Source organism: Sceloporus occidentalis, unplaced genomic scaffold (genome assembly GCF_023333645.1).
Source record: "Sceloporus occidentalis isolate IW3139 unplaced genomic scaffold, rSceOcc1.0.p SCAF_1, whole genome shotgun sequence".
Classification (NCBI taxonomy): Eukaryota; Metazoa; Chordata; class Lepidosauria; order Squamata; family Phrynosomatidae; genus Sceloporus; species Sceloporus occidentalis.
In genome coordinates, this window is record NW_028316981.1 from 279,190,991 (window position 1) to 279,207,612 (window position 16,622).

General features: G+C 38.7%; 2 protein-coding genes across 2 annotated transcripts in view; one reads left to right on the plus strand and one right to left on the minus strand.

The window, feature by feature from the left end:
- SCAMP1 (secretory carrier membrane protein 1) overlaps nucleotides 1-9,718 on the plus strand; it is a 59,738-nt gene extending 50,020 nt beyond the window's left edge. Inside the window, exons 8-9 of the mRNA XM_089494644.1 lie at nucleotides 1,047-1,164; nucleotides 6,481-9,718. Of these exons, the coding sequence (XP_089350770.1) occupies nucleotides 1,047-1,164; nucleotides 6,481-6,645 (283 nt within the window). The 3' untranslated portion in view covers nucleotides 6,646-9,718. The remainder of the gene's footprint in view (nucleotides 1-1,046; nucleotides 1,165-6,480) is intronic.
- Nucleotides 9,719-10,871: 1,153 nt separating this feature from the next.
- The window catches only part of LHFPL2 (LHFPL tetraspan subfamily member 2), a 130,539-nt gene continuing 124,788 nt past the window's right edge, over nucleotides 10,872-16,622 (minus strand). The window contains exon 4 of the mRNA XM_089494655.1: nucleotides 10,872-15,564. Coding sequence (XP_089350781.1) covers nucleotides 15,308-15,564 — 257 coding nt within the window. The 3' untranslated portion in view covers nucleotides 10,872-15,307. The remainder of the gene's footprint in view (nucleotides 15,565-16,622) is intronic.

Consider the following 16,622-nt stretch of genomic DNA (forward strand, 5'->3'; position numbering starts at 1 on the left):
AGTGGAGTAGTGGTTGTGTCAGTAGTTACTTTAACATACTAACTGTTATGGTTATTGATGTAGGCAGGACTCCTGTTTATTAGGACTTATTGGCCCAGTTGACATAGTCAGACCTCAACAACCACTTTGGTGTTAGGTGTTCTTGTTCATTTGAGCAAAGTTGGGTTATGAATTGCCATATTCTTGTGTCTGCAGAAGCTTTGAGCTAACCACGAGGACCTCTTGCTGATTCTAACCTTTCAGTTATATATTAAGCAAAATAATGCTTAATCAGCGGGTAGTATAACCTACATGGGCATCATTTTATACCTACCAGCATGAGACATATAATTCATGAAACACTTGCACGTGTATTTTCGCTCTACTTTACATTCCATACAAATGAGTTTCAAAACCATTAAAAGAGCAAAGAGTTCAATTCTGTTCCTTATGATATTCTCCATTGTCTACAATATATATGCATTGTTAGTTCTTACCAAAGTGAACCTTCTTTTTAAAATGCTTTAAAAGTTTTGGTTGTGTTTTTTTCTCCCTTCTCCTGTAGTCCATATTGAGGGGTTTGGGTGGTAAAATTAAAATGGCGGGATACAGACCATCCAAAAGGATGGTCTGCCGCCACCCTAGTTTGCTGCACGAGGGAGCCGCAGCAGACAAACCGCGCGGCTCCCTTGCGCAGCAAAAAGAACCCGCAAAAGGTTCTTTTTGCGGCGTTGTTGTGATGCCGCAAGGTGCCAGTGGCGCACTTGTGGTGTCATAAAGGCGCTGAGACGTGCGGATGCTAGGCGTCCGTCACGTCAAAATGGCGGTGCCTGTATGTATAGGGCGCCGCCATTTTGACACCCTTGTCACGTGTGAGAGGCGTCTGAAAGCGCCACCCCTCGCACGTGACGACAGCACCCCATAGGACCCGTCTATCAAGCGCCTACCTTATCTGAGTATTAGTGAAAGTAACAATAGTTATAGTTCTAGAACATGTTATTATCATTTGAACATTAATATGTAATATATCTATATTTGTGAGTTGTCTGTTGTTTTTTTCTCTTCAGTGGATGGATTTCATCTCTCACTGGGCTTAACCTTAGTATCCCAGTAGGCATCATGATGATAATCATAGCAGCACTTTTCACAGCATCTGCAGTAATCTCACTAGTTATGTTTAAAAAGGTAAGTACTTTTTATGTGTATGTCAGAAAGAGAGAGAGAGAGAGAGAGAGAGCATGTTAGTCACCAGTCTATTGAAGGCTTTCTTAATATGCATTTCCTGATGTATGTCAAGTGATATCCAGACCACCATATTTTGAATGTAACAAATCATGCGTGCACACACACACAAATTGATTTGTATATAACAACGTATCTGTGTATGTATTGCTATATTTATGTTTATATTTATATTATAATTGTGAACTAATTTAGTTTGGAACTTGCTTAGCTTCTCTATTCTTAGCTTTCCAAATGTTGCAGCTATGGCAGGAATGCTTATTTCAGTGGTGCTTTGTTTGTGTGTGTGCATGTGTTGTGTAGAGAACTCATTATGTTCATAGCAATTTCCAGAAGTATATGAAGTAAATTTTTTACATATATTCCTTCCAACAGTGCTTCTTTAAAATATTCCATAATCATAGGCATTGATCTGATTTGTGTAGACTGGTTTTTCTAAGTTTTAACATTCAGGGCTGCTGGAAATGGATACTCTTAAAGCAAAGTGCAGACAGATACATTCAATAGAAGTTAGATGGCTTTTAAGTCATCATGAATTTTGAGAGGTTTGGATGTTTGATGGTTCTGTGCTCAAATCCTATTTATTCCAGTGGACTATAGGAATAGTTAAATTTATTTTAATATAGGGTTGGGAATCACATGGCCCTCCAGATATTTTTTGGATTGCAAATCCCAGCAGCCCTAGCCATCATAGCAAATGATGAAGAATGGTGAAAAATAAAATCTCCCTATGTATTGCTATGGCTGATCTATAAACACTTCTGCAACTAGTTCTACATTCCCTAGGTGGATTTGTGGTGTTATTAAAAATTATTGTAAAATATTTGTATCTCACCTTACACCATAGAAAAGTCTGGGTGGCTTTCAATAAAATCAGTCTAAACAATTTAAAATGTAAATCTGTAAAACTAATGTAAGCATTATAAAAGCATATTAAACAATTGAGTAATTTTAAAAGCTATAGCAATGTAAAACCATGTATGTTACAGATTTGGATGAAATCATTAGGTCCAAAAGGCTCTAGTAAAAACCCAAGTTTTTAAGATGATAATGGAAAGAAACCAGTTTTATTACCAGTCAAGACTCAAAGAGAAGGGCACATTTGACAAGTGTGGGAAGAATGTCATCTGCCAAATTCTTAGCTAGCATATTGTTCCCACTAGTGGTACATAACGGAAGGCGGATTTACGTGAGGAGAGGCACTCCTTCAGATATCAAGATTTCAAGCTTTAGAGATTGGATGAGCAAAATGTAACCCGTTAATGCAACCCCCTAAGCCTTTTAAAGATCCCACCCCAAAGGTCCAAAGCCCCCAAGAGCCCAAGGCACACAGATACCACCTGTTGCAGCTTCCTGAATGCAAGACATGATTTGCTGCAGCCACAGAAATGCTCCTGCTTTTTCTTTCTCTCCTGTGCCTGTATTTGTTTTGTGTTTGTGTTCTCTTTTTGTGGCTGCAAAAACTATTGCTGATTTCCCCCCATGTGCTTCCTCTCTCCTTCTCTTGCCACAGCTTCAAAAATGCTGCTGCTTTCTCTTTCTCTCTGTCCCGTTTCTTCCGTTCTCTGTGTCTGCTCTCCACACTTCCCACTCCTTCTCTTTTTCTGAGTTTCTTCATCTTCTCATGTCCTCTATCCACCCGATTCACCCCTCTGGAGTGGCATACCTGGCAGTAATTTGGAAAGCTGTAAGTTAGAAAGATCTAGGCTACTATTATAGAGTGAGCGTGAGAAAGAGAGAATGAGGTAGGACAGACAGGAACAGGGACAAGTAATGAAGGCAGGGCAAAATGAGAAAGCAAACAGTGAAAGAAAACCCCCGAGGTAAGAGCAGCAGAGAGCAAGAAGAAAATGCATTCACACTTCTGTGTGTGTGCATGTGTATTGAGAGAGAGAGAGTTTTCTTCCATCACTGCAAGTCAGGAGTCTAGCTGCTGGGTTGGTACCTTGAGTGTATCAGTCACACCTAGTATTACCCAAACCAGTCTCTGTGAAACATGTTTGCAGTGCTTCTTAGTTACCACTAGAGGTCAGACTTCATATATAATGATAACTGTTGCTGTATGCCCTCAAGTTGTTTCCAACTTACGGTGATCCTATCACGGGGTTTTCTCTCCTTCTGAGGCTGGGAGTATGACTTGCCCGAGGTCACCCAGAGGGCTTCCATGGATGGCCAGGGATTTGTCCCCTGGTCTCCAAAATTGTAGACCAACGCTCAAACCACTGCACAGCATTGGCTCATTTTTACTGATAATTACTTTGTTGCAATGTGCCATCAAGGTGGCTTCAACGTATGGTAACCTTACAGATGAGAGACTGCCATGAAACTCTTTTAGTAACAGTAATAGGTCTTGCAAAATCAGAGCTGTGGCTACTATGAGGTTCAAATCATAGCCAGCACAACAAGCTGGAAGGTAGGTCCTTTTCAAGGAAGTCAATTGGGGGGGGGGGGGGAGCAAAGGCAGGCTTACAATTGAAAATTAGCAAAACAAAAATAAAGACTGCAGATGATTTACATAACTTTAAAGTAGACAATGAAGACATTGAAATCATTAAAAGATTTTCCAAACCTTGGCTCAGTCATTAATTAGAATGGAAACTGCAGTCAAGAAATCAGAAGATGACTAAAAACGAGAAGGGCAGCTGTAGACAAAATCCACAAGCATAAAAATAAATAATTGAATATCAAAGTGAAAGCTGGGCAGTGAAATCTGTATAGTGAAGAAAGCCGATAGAAAGAAAATCAACTCATTTGAAATGTGTTGCTGGAAAAAGTTCTGCAGATATTGTGGACAGCTAAAAAAGACAAATAAAGCAGGTCAAGGCTGAACTCTTTCTAGTAGTCACGATGATTAAATTGAGTCTACTATACATTGGCCATATCTTGAGAAGGCATGATTCACTAGAAAAAACAATAATACTTGGTAAGGTAATAAGAAAAGAAGTACACCATATTACAGATGGATAGACTAAGTTAAAGACTCAGTCAATTGTTTTGGCTTTTTTGTTTTATTTAAAAGTACTCAGCAGCTAGCTGAAAACATTGAGAGCCCAGACAATAAAGAGCTTTTTGCCTTGCCAGATGTTGATTGTAGCCTTCATTTTACTGTATATGTTCAAGGAGTTAACATGCTGTGGGGAAAATATCTAGCAGAGATCTTAAAAGGTTTAGAGGCTGAAAAACCTATTTTGGAGCAGAGAATTTCATTCATTCTTTCACTCATTCATTCAGTTTATACCCTGCCTCTCACCTGCCAGTGAACCCACAGTGGCTTAAAATAATTTTAAAGAAAAGTAAAATTTAATCTCTGTTGAATGGTAACATGAAACTTTCCAACTATAAAGGGACAAGTCAGATGTGTCTTTGGGGGTCTGGGAGCATAGGCACTTGGTACAGTCCAAGGAAAGATAGTAGCAATTTTGTATTCAATTTTATATTAAATAGATTTATTTAAGAAATAAGGCTTACTGAGCAAATTCAGACATATTCTCCTGTTAATTTAGAATTGCCCAATCATGACTTAAGGTGTTTCTAATTATTTCTTTTTTAATAATGGCATTGAGTTCCCAGCTAGATACTAGAAAACCTTACAGATTAATGGAAGCATTAATGAGTAAGAGATTAATATACTTCTGAAAACTTGGTTTAGTTTAACAGGATTATTCTTCTGTGCCTCTCATAATTCAATAGTATGCCATATCAGATCCTTCCATCTAATTATTCTGAGTTTTGATCAAATTATTTTTTCATTTATTTCATCTGGTTTTCTTACTACATTTTGTCTTGCAATGGGTAGAACTACTATACCATATATTTCTATACCATAGAAATATTTCCTTTACTTCCAATATCTTCAAGAGCTGTTTGGATTAATGTTGCTTCTTTAAGTCTTTAACAGTATAAAGCTATCTCATAGCTTAAGTCTGATAAGAGTCGAAACATACATAATTTGAAGATGTGCACATTAACAAATATCATACCTGCAAAATGATGAAGCTTAATGATTGGATGGAACTAGATGCTTGTTTAGGAAGGAATGGTTATATACCAATACAAAATAATAATAGAATCATAGACTTAGGCCCTATATAGACTGGTCTGAAAGGCCGGCCTGTGGGTGGAGTCAGGGTGCAGTGTCCTGATGATGCATGCCGACTCCGCCCCCAGGGTGCCATGATGCCGCACGTCATTCCAGACAGCACATAGCATCATGGTGCCCTTTGGAGGGCACAAAAAGGAGCTGCTTTTTGCAGTTCCTTTTTTGTGCTCTCCAAAGTCTTGATTGGGGCCATGGTGTGAGGTTGCCAGAACTCCGATCCAGCCAGGAAAGGGGCAGCTCTTAAAGCCCCTTAGAAGGGACTGCGAAGGCCATTCAATCTGATCCCCTGCCATGCAGGAATACAAAATTAAAGCACACCTGAAAGATGCCTATCCAGCCTTTGTTTCAAGGCCTCCAAAGAAGGAGTGTACACTACCCTCAAAGGCAGTCTATTGCACTGTTGAACACCTCTTATTGTCAAGTGAGACTTTCTGTTTAGGTGGAATCTTTTTTTATGTAATTTGAAATTCTGGAGCGTTTCACTCTCTAGAAGCAACTGAAAGCAACTGAAAACAAGCTCGCTCCATCTTCCACACTTCATTCTTTCAAATATTAAAGATAGCTATCATATCATTTCTCAATCTCTTCTCCAAGCTAAGCATACCCAGCTCCCTTAGCCATTTGTCATAAGGCATGGTTTCCAGATATCTGCCATCTTGGTCATCCTCCTCTGGACATATTCCATCTTGTCATCATCCTTCTTGAATGGTGGTGTCCAGAACCTGTCATAATATTCCAAGTGAAGCTTGACCAAAGTTCAGTAGAGTGGTACTGTTGCTTTTCTTGATCAGGACCCTGTAGTCCTGTTGATGAAGTCACATTTGTCCTTATAATCTACATTTCATTGTTCTTTGAGTGGTTCCCAGTGAGGAGAACGGAGGCAGAGCAGAATGTAGCATTGTGATATGAGTGTGAGGAACCTTAACATGGGAAACCTGTTTTCATTGGCATTCAAATCATGTAATGTGTAGTTGCACCCTCTGATTTGTGGTCATCGGCAGTACATATTGACAGCATGATGGTAGTTCTTAGTCTTCAGATTTCCATTGTTTCACCCCTTAATATTCTGATGCCTTAAAAATCCTACTAAATACTACTAAAAATGTAAATACAGTATTTTATCCCAAAACATCTCTCACTTTTACTTCATTTCTTCATAGGTGCATGGTTTATATCGCACAACTGGAGCAAGTTTTGAGAAAGCGCAACAAGAATTTGCAACAGGCGTGATGTCCAACAAAACTGTACAAACTGCAGCAGCCAATGCAGCATCAACAGCAGCTACTAGTGCAGCTCAAAATGCTTTTAAGGGTAACCAAATGTAGAGAAAAGGAGATGAAAAATACTACAACTTTCTGGCTGTATTTTATTTTTCAGTCACTTATATTCCCTGAAGACTTGTGTTAAAAATGCACACAGCATGTATGTCTCTTGAGCTGTGCATGAGCTAAAACAGGAAAAGGTCCTTGTTTCATTCCTTTATGACATATTTATTTGTAAGTATTTTCTGGCTACTACTCTTAACATAAAATGTTATATTATTCTCCAAATTTTTTGGAGGCACTCTGTATTGGTGAAAATTTCAACTGTAGATCTGAAAAAGATATGGCAGCTCCTGGGGACAATTTAATTGGAATTTAGGCATTTTCTTGAAAGTTCTCTCCAGAACCATTCACTTGACTAGACAAGCACTTTGGGTTAAATCCCGTTGTTCCTAACAATTTACTTCCCTATATTCTTACATAAGAAACAGGGGGGCTGAATTCTGAACAAGAAATTTGGGCCACTGCTGCTTTATAGTTTTGGCAACTGATGAAGAAGGGCAAATGTAAGCTTAAAATAAGTATGATAGATAGTGTAAATTCTTTTTTAGGATAATAAATCTTTTGATAAAAATCTGAGTTTGCATGAAACAGTTTTAACCATGCTGAGCTATTGTTTTGGTCCAGATTTTGTCTCTGCCACTATGGTAATAGGGTTGGAAATTTGTTTTTTCATGGTGTAAGTTTGTTCTAACACAGAAATATTGGAACACAGATACTTCACTAGAAGGTGAAGAGAAGAAAATTACATTGAATTGAAGCTGAGTGATTATATTTTAATTTCAGTATTCATGAATTTGAAAAACATACTGTTAAAGATACTTTTAAAATCATGGATGTAGTGTGGAATTCAGGGTATTCATTAAAAACATACTTTTAACCAGTGTCTGGAACTCTCCCATTGGTAGTACTTCTTGTCCTGTTAAAATGCTGTGGCATTTTTGGTTGTGCTTAAGAATTCCAACATTTTAAAAGTGTGCACTTGTGTTTAACAATGGTACTGAAGTTTAGCCTTGTCATTCACTCTGTTTACTGCTTCTCTATTTTATTTTTTATTTAAATTTTAAAATTTTAATCATAATCACAAGCCTATTCAGGGTTTTAAAAAATTGCATTCAGTTATGTACGTGAAATCTTTTAACATACTTCAGCCTTCATATGTAATTTACTCTGAATAAATGCATTGTATCAAATGCAAACTGAAAGAGTTTTCAGCATTGATCAGCTGACAGTGGGAGTTGTACAGAGGGTGTTGGTGGTTTTTAATTCATCATCATAATATTCTGAGTCCCAGTTGCCTCTCAGTTTAATGCAATTTTTCTTTTTCCCCTAGTTTTAACATAATTTTTCAATTTAACATAATTTTTCCCATCTCTCATTTTGCCATACAGCATACATATGGTACATATCTTGGACTAACTTTTCAAACAATATTTCTTTTGTGAAGGGGACTTTTAATTGTTATGTGGTAGGTAAAATTGTTGCAAGATGGGTCCTACCTTTATTTAATTCAATATGAGCCAACATTTACTTAGAAAAATGGTAATACAGTACAATCTAATTCCACAATTGGGCCGTTCTCCCATATCTGCAATTACAAAATAAACAATTAGAAAAGCTTCATTGCGGTTATAAATGTTAGAATGTAGATGATGTGGGAATTATATTTTATAAATAATTTTAAATCTATATATAACATAGAGGGCAAGTAAAATTGTGGATGTAGCGTAAAATTCAGGGTATTTATTTCTTGATTAATACGGTCAATGTGTTGACTTTCATCACTTATGTACATTTATTGCAATACATCAGCAGCCCTAGAACAATTTTGTTAACTCTTTAAACTGTGTTGAGGAGGAAAACTATTAACATTTTGAAAAGGGTGGTTCTTGAATAATTTTTTTCTCAGGGGATGAAGCAAAATGAAACTTGAAATATATAAATGCAGATCTCGTCTTCAGTACAGTAATCTTGTTAGCCATGATGGCCCCCCCAAACTGAAATTGTAATGTAGATAGCATATTAGATTCTCATAAACCTCTGGAAGTTACAGTATCCATAGCATTTGATCAGGTAGTAAATTTTCACATTGCCCCCAATTTCTGATTTTTCATGTGGCAGAAGGCTGTTGTATGTTAAATGTTGTAAGAAATGGATGGTATGAAGGAACATTAGTGAAAAGATAATATGTCCATTACTTGTCATTTTGTAGTATCCAGTTGTTGGAAGTTTAATTCAGATTGAGTTTCAACACTGGACTGTCAGTATGTGGTCTATATAATTTTGACATTGGGGTTATTTATCTGAGAGATTATCTGTATATTTGTAAATTACTAACAATGCTTTGCCATCATGGTGAATGTCATGGTTCTGTAGAAATGCACACAGATTTTCTGATGTTGCATGTCTGGGTAGTTCAAAGGTTCTGCATATTTATTGTATTAACTGAGTGACATAGAATAAAAATGTTTCCTGAATGTTTGCTCTGTATAGTTTTAAAAATAAGGAAAAGGTTTTTTTTTGTGTGTGTGTAAATGGTGAGATAAAATGGAAGAGGGTTAAAATGTACAGAAAAATCATGTTATTTGCCCTGATCCAGCTCTAGTCTTGTATAGTTACACAGAAGCAGAGTATGTATGTTATACAGTGCAGACAGACACCCATAGTGGGATGTTCATCCAAACGATCATATAGTATCACCCAGTGGCACTGTTTTACTTTACACTGATGTGCAACTGAATACACATCACCATCCATTGCCTGGTCCTACTAAACACATGTAATTATGCACTAGTATACCTGGGTCAGGTACTTTTTTTTTTTTTTTTGTAATCTGTATATAGATTCTGTAACTTTCTGCAGTGGGAAACTCGTGTCAGTTGCCGGAACAGTTTATTAGTACACTTAGTACGGGGTTGTTTTTAAGGAAACACCCAGTAATAGATGCAGTGTTTTGGTTCTGTGATGTAAATTGGAAGCTTTAAGAAGAGAATGATTTGTTAGTACTAATGAAATCTACAAGTATTACATTTGTCCAGGAATTTGTTGGAAGTAAAATTAAACCTCTGAAAATGTCTGTTACTTGCTGTCTTTTATATTAAGATCACTTTGTGGTTGCTGTGCAAGATCACTTTCTCTGATGTTCTTTATACAGATGCATCAACAAAATCAAAGATAGCACACACCTATACAGAGTAGTACAGGAGCAGCCAGATAAATGTCTCTGCTTGCTAGGGCCAAGATGCCAGTGTATTGGGATGGGAATGGGAAAATACATCACTACAGCAAGGAAGAGTTGTAGCTCACACTTTAAACACCTATGGTTTATTTGGAATTTCATTATTTTATTTTATAAATGCCTTTCCTAACAAGATTTCCCCATGATCAGCATGTTGATTTAGTAATTGCACTTAATTGGCTTTCTCTACTCAGCTGACCTGTATCATTTCTGGCAAGGATGCATTTGAAAGTCATTAAACTAAGAAACCTAAAACCTCCATGCACCCTGGCAAATAATGATGTTCCTAATCATTCTTGGGTCCCCATTAGAGGGGGGCACATCCTGAAATGAGATCTACAAGTGTCCATCCTCTCCACTCCAATGTGATTAAAACAATGGTTTAGGCCACAGTTAACTTATTCAATGATTCATTTTGTTTAAATACAAAGGAATTAAGAAAGCAGTGTAAGGTATACATTTATACATTTTTATAGTTTTATCAGATTCTGTGAAGGTGGTAGCTATCATGAAGAGATGTAGTAAGGGGAGAGTTATTTTATCTAAAGCGTAAGGAATAAATATGGGCTCAGTAATAGGTAAGTTAATTCCAGGATCTTCTTGATTACCAAGATCATCTTGATTACTTTCATTGTTATTAAAAATGTATTCGATGAAAATTCGGTATTGATATCTGATGTATTTTAGAGTTATTGACACAAATGTTTTTATGTGTCAGTACTGGAAAATACAGCTCATTCTATCTCCAGTTGTATGCACCACTTTTCACTAGGCTCCGAAAGATGACAACAGTCCATACAGTTATTTATTAATAAAATGGTTACCTCTTCTTTCTCCCGTACCTAGAAGCCACAACCAATTGTGACATTTCTTGACATTTCTGTCTTGTTTTACAGATAAAATAGCATACTTTTTTTCACAATCGTGAGCGTTGGTGTTGCCATAATTCCAGTTCAAAATTGGAAATGATTTCTTTGCAAACATCAGGAGTTAATAATTGTTTATTAGGCAAAAAACAAACAAACTATATTGTTGACAAATTAAATTAGCAGTACAGCTCAACAACAATGTTCCTTACTAAGTTTAGCAGACTGTAGCACATCAAACATCCCTTCCCTGTTCCTCTTCTTTTTGCCAATGAGTGCCTTAGTTGCTAAATACCATCTTACCCTTCACATTTAGAGTTAAGGCTATAAATAGATTACCAATCACTGCAGTTATTGTTAACCATGCCTTCTTTCAAAGAGGGATTTTTTAAGGACAAGGTTGATTTCTGATGTTAAATGACATTATAGTTGTTTTGTCTACAGAAACTTAGCATTCTTGTCCCTTTCAAACCATTCATTTTCTAATCTTTGTATTGCACATTATAAATTGTTTAGATTTTAAATTTGTTACTCCCTTGAAAAAGCAATGACATATAAATCTCAGTAAACTGAAATACTACATTTCAAGCATAGTTTCTAGAGATGAAAACTGCAGATTAAATTGCAGGATGTTTCTTTGGACATTTTATCAAAAGCTTGGTAGTTTGATGGACACACCTTAATGTAAACTTAGGGGGTGACAACAGAACTTTCAAGTAACTATGAGATTATATTGATAGCAGTGGGTACAAAAACAATGAAACCATGCTGTAGGCTTTTTTTTTTTCATGTGGTGCACCCCAACCCCTTCACGAAGCATGAACTGGAACCAAAACTTAGAAAACCGGTGTCCCACCTGTAAGAAAGGAACATTGTTTCCTATACAGTTGGACCTTCATATCCCAGGGGATCTGTTCTGGACCCCCTCCCCCCAACAGATACAAAGAAATGCAAGATCTCAAGCCCCATTGTCCCTAATGGCAGCACAGTGTGTGCATGGCTGCTAGCACCATAGACAACAACGGGATTTACTATCTGTGGATGCTTAAGTCTGCAGATGGCAAGCCCGCAGATAGCAAGGCCCTACTGTATAGGCAACACCAACGATTGGTTAGTGAAATCCTCATTTGGATCAAACATGGGGTTGAGATCTTGAAGGTATCAATGGGATGTGCATAGTCCTTTATATAGGACTGTACCTCTGCATTCCAGGAAAGCTCCAGACCTTGGTGCGTGCTATTGTAGTACAGGTAAAGGGCAGGGGCGTGCCTCCTTCCTCAGTAACTTTTTGAGCTTGGAGGCATTTGAACAAAAGCAGTTTTATAGTTGAGCTATATTAGTCTGTAAGACGCAATTGTTTTAGGTGGTGATTCTAAAGCAAATATACTAAAACAGTATCTTAGTAAGGAACAAAATTACTTTTCTGATTTATGTGCTAGCTAAGATTTAGTTGGGCCTAGGCTGCATTATTATGCTACTGTGCCTTTTTGATCCATTTTCTTGTGGATAATGCACTTTGTTCAAGATTTAAAAAAAACACAGACAAATTCTAAAGTTAAATGGATTGGATGCAAAGAAAATAATGTAGAAGAGGGCTGGCAGAAGCTGACTTCCCTGCTTCCTGGCATCTCCCTGAACACCTTACCTGTATGCAGTATTGAAAGGCTATCTGTCAATTAATTGGGAACACCACAGTTTGTCTGGTTTTTTAAAAAGCTGACTGATTGATTATGCAGTCAACATTGCAAAATGGCAGTCTGTTAAGCTGGCATACCATTTTGAAACCATGACAAAAAGGAAAATTTGAAATGTAGGGGACTAAGTACAAAAAACAGTGGTTTATTGAATCAACAAGTTCTTTCACGACAAGTGTTTTTTCAAGTGCACCCTATACTAGTCTGTTCCATAAAAGCTATTACTTTGACTGCTCTGTCTCTCAGGGCTGATTCATACATTCACTAATCTAGTAAAAACCCTTCCATGGCAGTTTTACTACTTGCATTTCCAAGCTGGGAGCTGTTTTTGTCCAAAGTGCTCTGGTGACTTTGTTGGAGAAAAGCAAGGAAAGCCAGTCGTTCTGATGCACATTCTTTCCCCCAGATGTTCATTTTGAAAAGATATGCAGTAACAGTCCTGAACAGCTCTTGAAACAAATGTAGCTCAAGAAACAGTATGGAGTTGAAGTACCAGAGTATCTTAAATATGTGTGTGGGGAGAAAATGTGAAATTATTTATTGTACATTCTGCTGCATTTTTAAGGGGGAGGGGTTGCTGTTTGGTGCACAGCCAGATTCATGATGCACATGCACCTGGATCTAAGCAGCAGTTGTAGCGATATTTACATGAAGTTCAGTCTGACAAAAAATTTCCCTATGTGGAATGTGGTAAAATCATACCCTGTGATTATTTAGGCAGCTCTTAATGTAAACATCTGAATAGCTCAATTTACTGGTTATTCTAACCGCAACAGTAAAATGCTTCAACCTAAAGTTTTAGTCCTTTACTACTAGCAAGAAGAGCAAATCGCACAACCATAAACATGATGAAGGGGCTTTGTACTGGAACCTCCCAGTATGTAGAATGAAAGCATCCTGCTTGGATCTCTAAATGGGTCCCATCAACCATGTTTTTTGGCCATCAGGGCTTTGCTAAACCTTGGGAGGGTTTAACAAGCATTTGGCAGTCCATAATAGCAGGCAACATTTGCCTTGAGCCAAAGTTAGCCTACTTCTTCTTCTTAAAAAAATTTTTTTTAGGGGGGGAATGTGTTTTTAGGCTATTCTGGGAAGAGCTAGTCAATGGCTCCTTGTGCAGTGTACAAAGCCAGACATACATGCACAACACTGAATTATATGCACATATATTACTAACAAAATTCCAGCCACATACTGTTGGATTTCCAGGTTAAGCAAGGTTAACAGTTTTGCTTGTCATACTCATCTATGTATGATTTCCTTCCCCTCTTCTAAAAGTGGCATTTTATACTCTGCTAAGTTGTGGTGTCTGCTGTGCTACATGTGGGTTGCAGAGCCCCTCTCATACTTCACTTTGGGGACTGTCCACACATTTTTGAACACTAGTCATGGTGTAGCTGTCACAACTGTCACATAGAGGCACCCTGGCTTTTGTGGACTGGCAGTTCCCACGTTTAGCACTTTCGGTATTCAACATGTCAGCTTTGATAACATCATACAAAAAGTGTACGTCTATAATTCCCACTTGTTAATTTACAGGTGCCTTACTAGAGTTCTTGTAGCAGTGGTTAAAGAAGCAGCAGCCATGCACAATAATCCTGAGTTAAACGGTAGATTCTAAATTACATTCCTTTTCACTGGAATTTTCTTTCTTTTAGAAAATATGATAGAAATAAGTGGTTTTCATTAGTGGTTTGATGTGGCATTTTAATCTAGCAGCCTCCCAACTGCTGTGTTTCTTCTTTGTCTATCAAAAAGGTACAATATAAAATATCAATGTTAATGAGGTTAACCTAATAACTGAACATCAAGATATTAGACATTAGTCATCTCTTCACTTTTCTTATACAAACACCACTGCATTGTGCTGGTCTTTCATTCTGTGTATTTTCAAAAAAGCATGGAAAATTACACAAATATAATGACAAGTCTAATGGAAAAGGACCATTTGTGGGAAACCACTAACCGCAACACTAATCTGCATCTCCATAAGGGTGCAACACAACCTAAAAAGAGCTTTCAGAAGAACTACAATTAGGTGGTACTGTGGTTTCTTTAGGCACAGATCTCTATGAGCATGATGGCATTTTGGACTCATAATGATGAGAAGAAGCAGCTGGCAGTACTGAGCTTGCTAATGTCCCTGAAGATGGAGGACCTACATTTTGTCTTATAGGCACATCCTAAGATCTCCTTTACCATCTACATTTATTCAGAGAAATCAATAGTACTACTTGCCTGTGCGTAGAAGACCTAAGTAATTTACTTGAAATTCTGGCTGCTCCTGCCCATTACTTGTTTAGGTTTTAACCCAGTGTTTCTTAGGTAAAGTATTGCTTATAAGTCCCTTTCCTGTTAACTACAGCTGGAATTCCTGCTTGTTTCCTAGACATTCTCCCAATTTGCTATTGCATGCAAAACAAATTGTTCTGCTTTTTTGATAAACTGAATTCTGCTGTGGAGGATATTACCACTTTTGGTGCCTAAAACCCTTGAAACTGAAGCCTGATTACACTATCTTGTTCTGTAAATACTCGAGACATACATATTTATTTTAAACATTATCCTTCAAGGATTCCTTCACAGTCCTTCATGGTGATGAACATAAGTCAATCACTTCCACAGTTGTTTGGCATCATTCATAGAAACTTGAAGCCAACAGGTGTGCTAAGTAGCACCCTGTTGATGTACCAACTATAAGAATTCCCACCAGTTAACATTTTCTTCTTACACTGCCTATAAAGTGACACTATAATGCTTGACCCTCTAGAAGACTTGCATGTATCCATTGTCTCCTACAAGAGTCCACCTATTAAACCACTTTGTAAACAGTTCTTCTGAGAGATGAAGTGATTTTTCTTGGATCATTAAAGGAGGCAGATAAGGCTTTTCCCCTCTTCAATTTCCTCTTGCACTTTGTCACTGGAGGTGGCAATTTCAGCTTGGGCAGAGAAGACGGCACAGATGAAAGTCAGGACGGTACCCCCGATGGCAGTGTAGAAAGCCCAGCCAAGAGAACAGTCACCAAGTTTATAAGCTGAAGCATAAGATCCACAATAGCTTATTGCCTTCTGACAACCCCAACCTGCAGGGTATAAGATCAAGCCCAGGATAAGGAAGAGACCTATAAAGAAAAAGGAAAAAAATACAATTAGAAAAAAAGAGCAATAAACTGATATAATTTTTTTTAAAAAAATAGCATAAAAGGGAAGCCACACTTGGAGGAGGGGTATTTAAAATTCAGATTTTTCATAATCTACAGTAAAATGATTTAGCCTGAAATTTAGATTGCTGCAGTCTGTTTTGTTTACAGTGCTGTCTGTAAACTGGTATCCTGTTCAGGATCAAATATTTGAATTATGAAGAGGGCACATAGTTACTACCTGAAACATAGAACAGCAGGAAAATATTGGCATCTCCCCTCTGGAATCATCTCTTTTCTTGCTATTGTGTCCCCCCTCCTTTTCTTTGTGTAGCTCCATGCACTTAATATATTTACTGAGTAATACATTGCTCACAACCAGAGGGAGTAGACTTCCATGTACAGTAGGTCCTCCTTATACGCGGATTTGCCATGCGCGGATTTAAGCATACGCGCATGGCAAATCCGGGGATTTTGTCCCCAATGGCGGCGCGTGTGCACGCGCGCCGCCATTGGGAAAACTTCCCTCCCTCCCCTCTCCTCCCCCCAACTCTTTCCTTCCTTCCTTCCTTCCCTCCCTCCCTCCCTCCCTCCCTCCTTACTTACCTTTTCGTCGCCGGGGGGCCCCGTCGCTGCTGCCGCCGCCGCCACCACCGCCTCAGCCGGAGCCGGGAAGGCCGGGTGGGGGTTTTGGAGGCCAAGAAGCCTCCAGCCTGCCACCCGGCCCTTCTGTGGCAGCGGCGGCAGCGGAGCACCAGCGCCAGAGGCCTCTTCAGCCCCCACTTCGCCGCCGCCACCGCCAGCACCTCTCTGCAATGGCTGGGGGGTGGGCTGGAGGCCTCTTGGTCTCCAGTCCGCCACTCGGCCCCTGCATCGAGGTGCAGGCACCGGCGGAGTGGGGGCCGAAGAGGCCCCAGGCGCTCGGCCTCCTCCTCCTCCTCCTCGCTGCAGCGCCGCCACGGCTGACGGGGGAAAGGCCAGGCGCTGCTCCTGGAGTCCTCCAGGAGCAGCGCCCGGCCTTTCCCCCGTCAGCCGTGGCG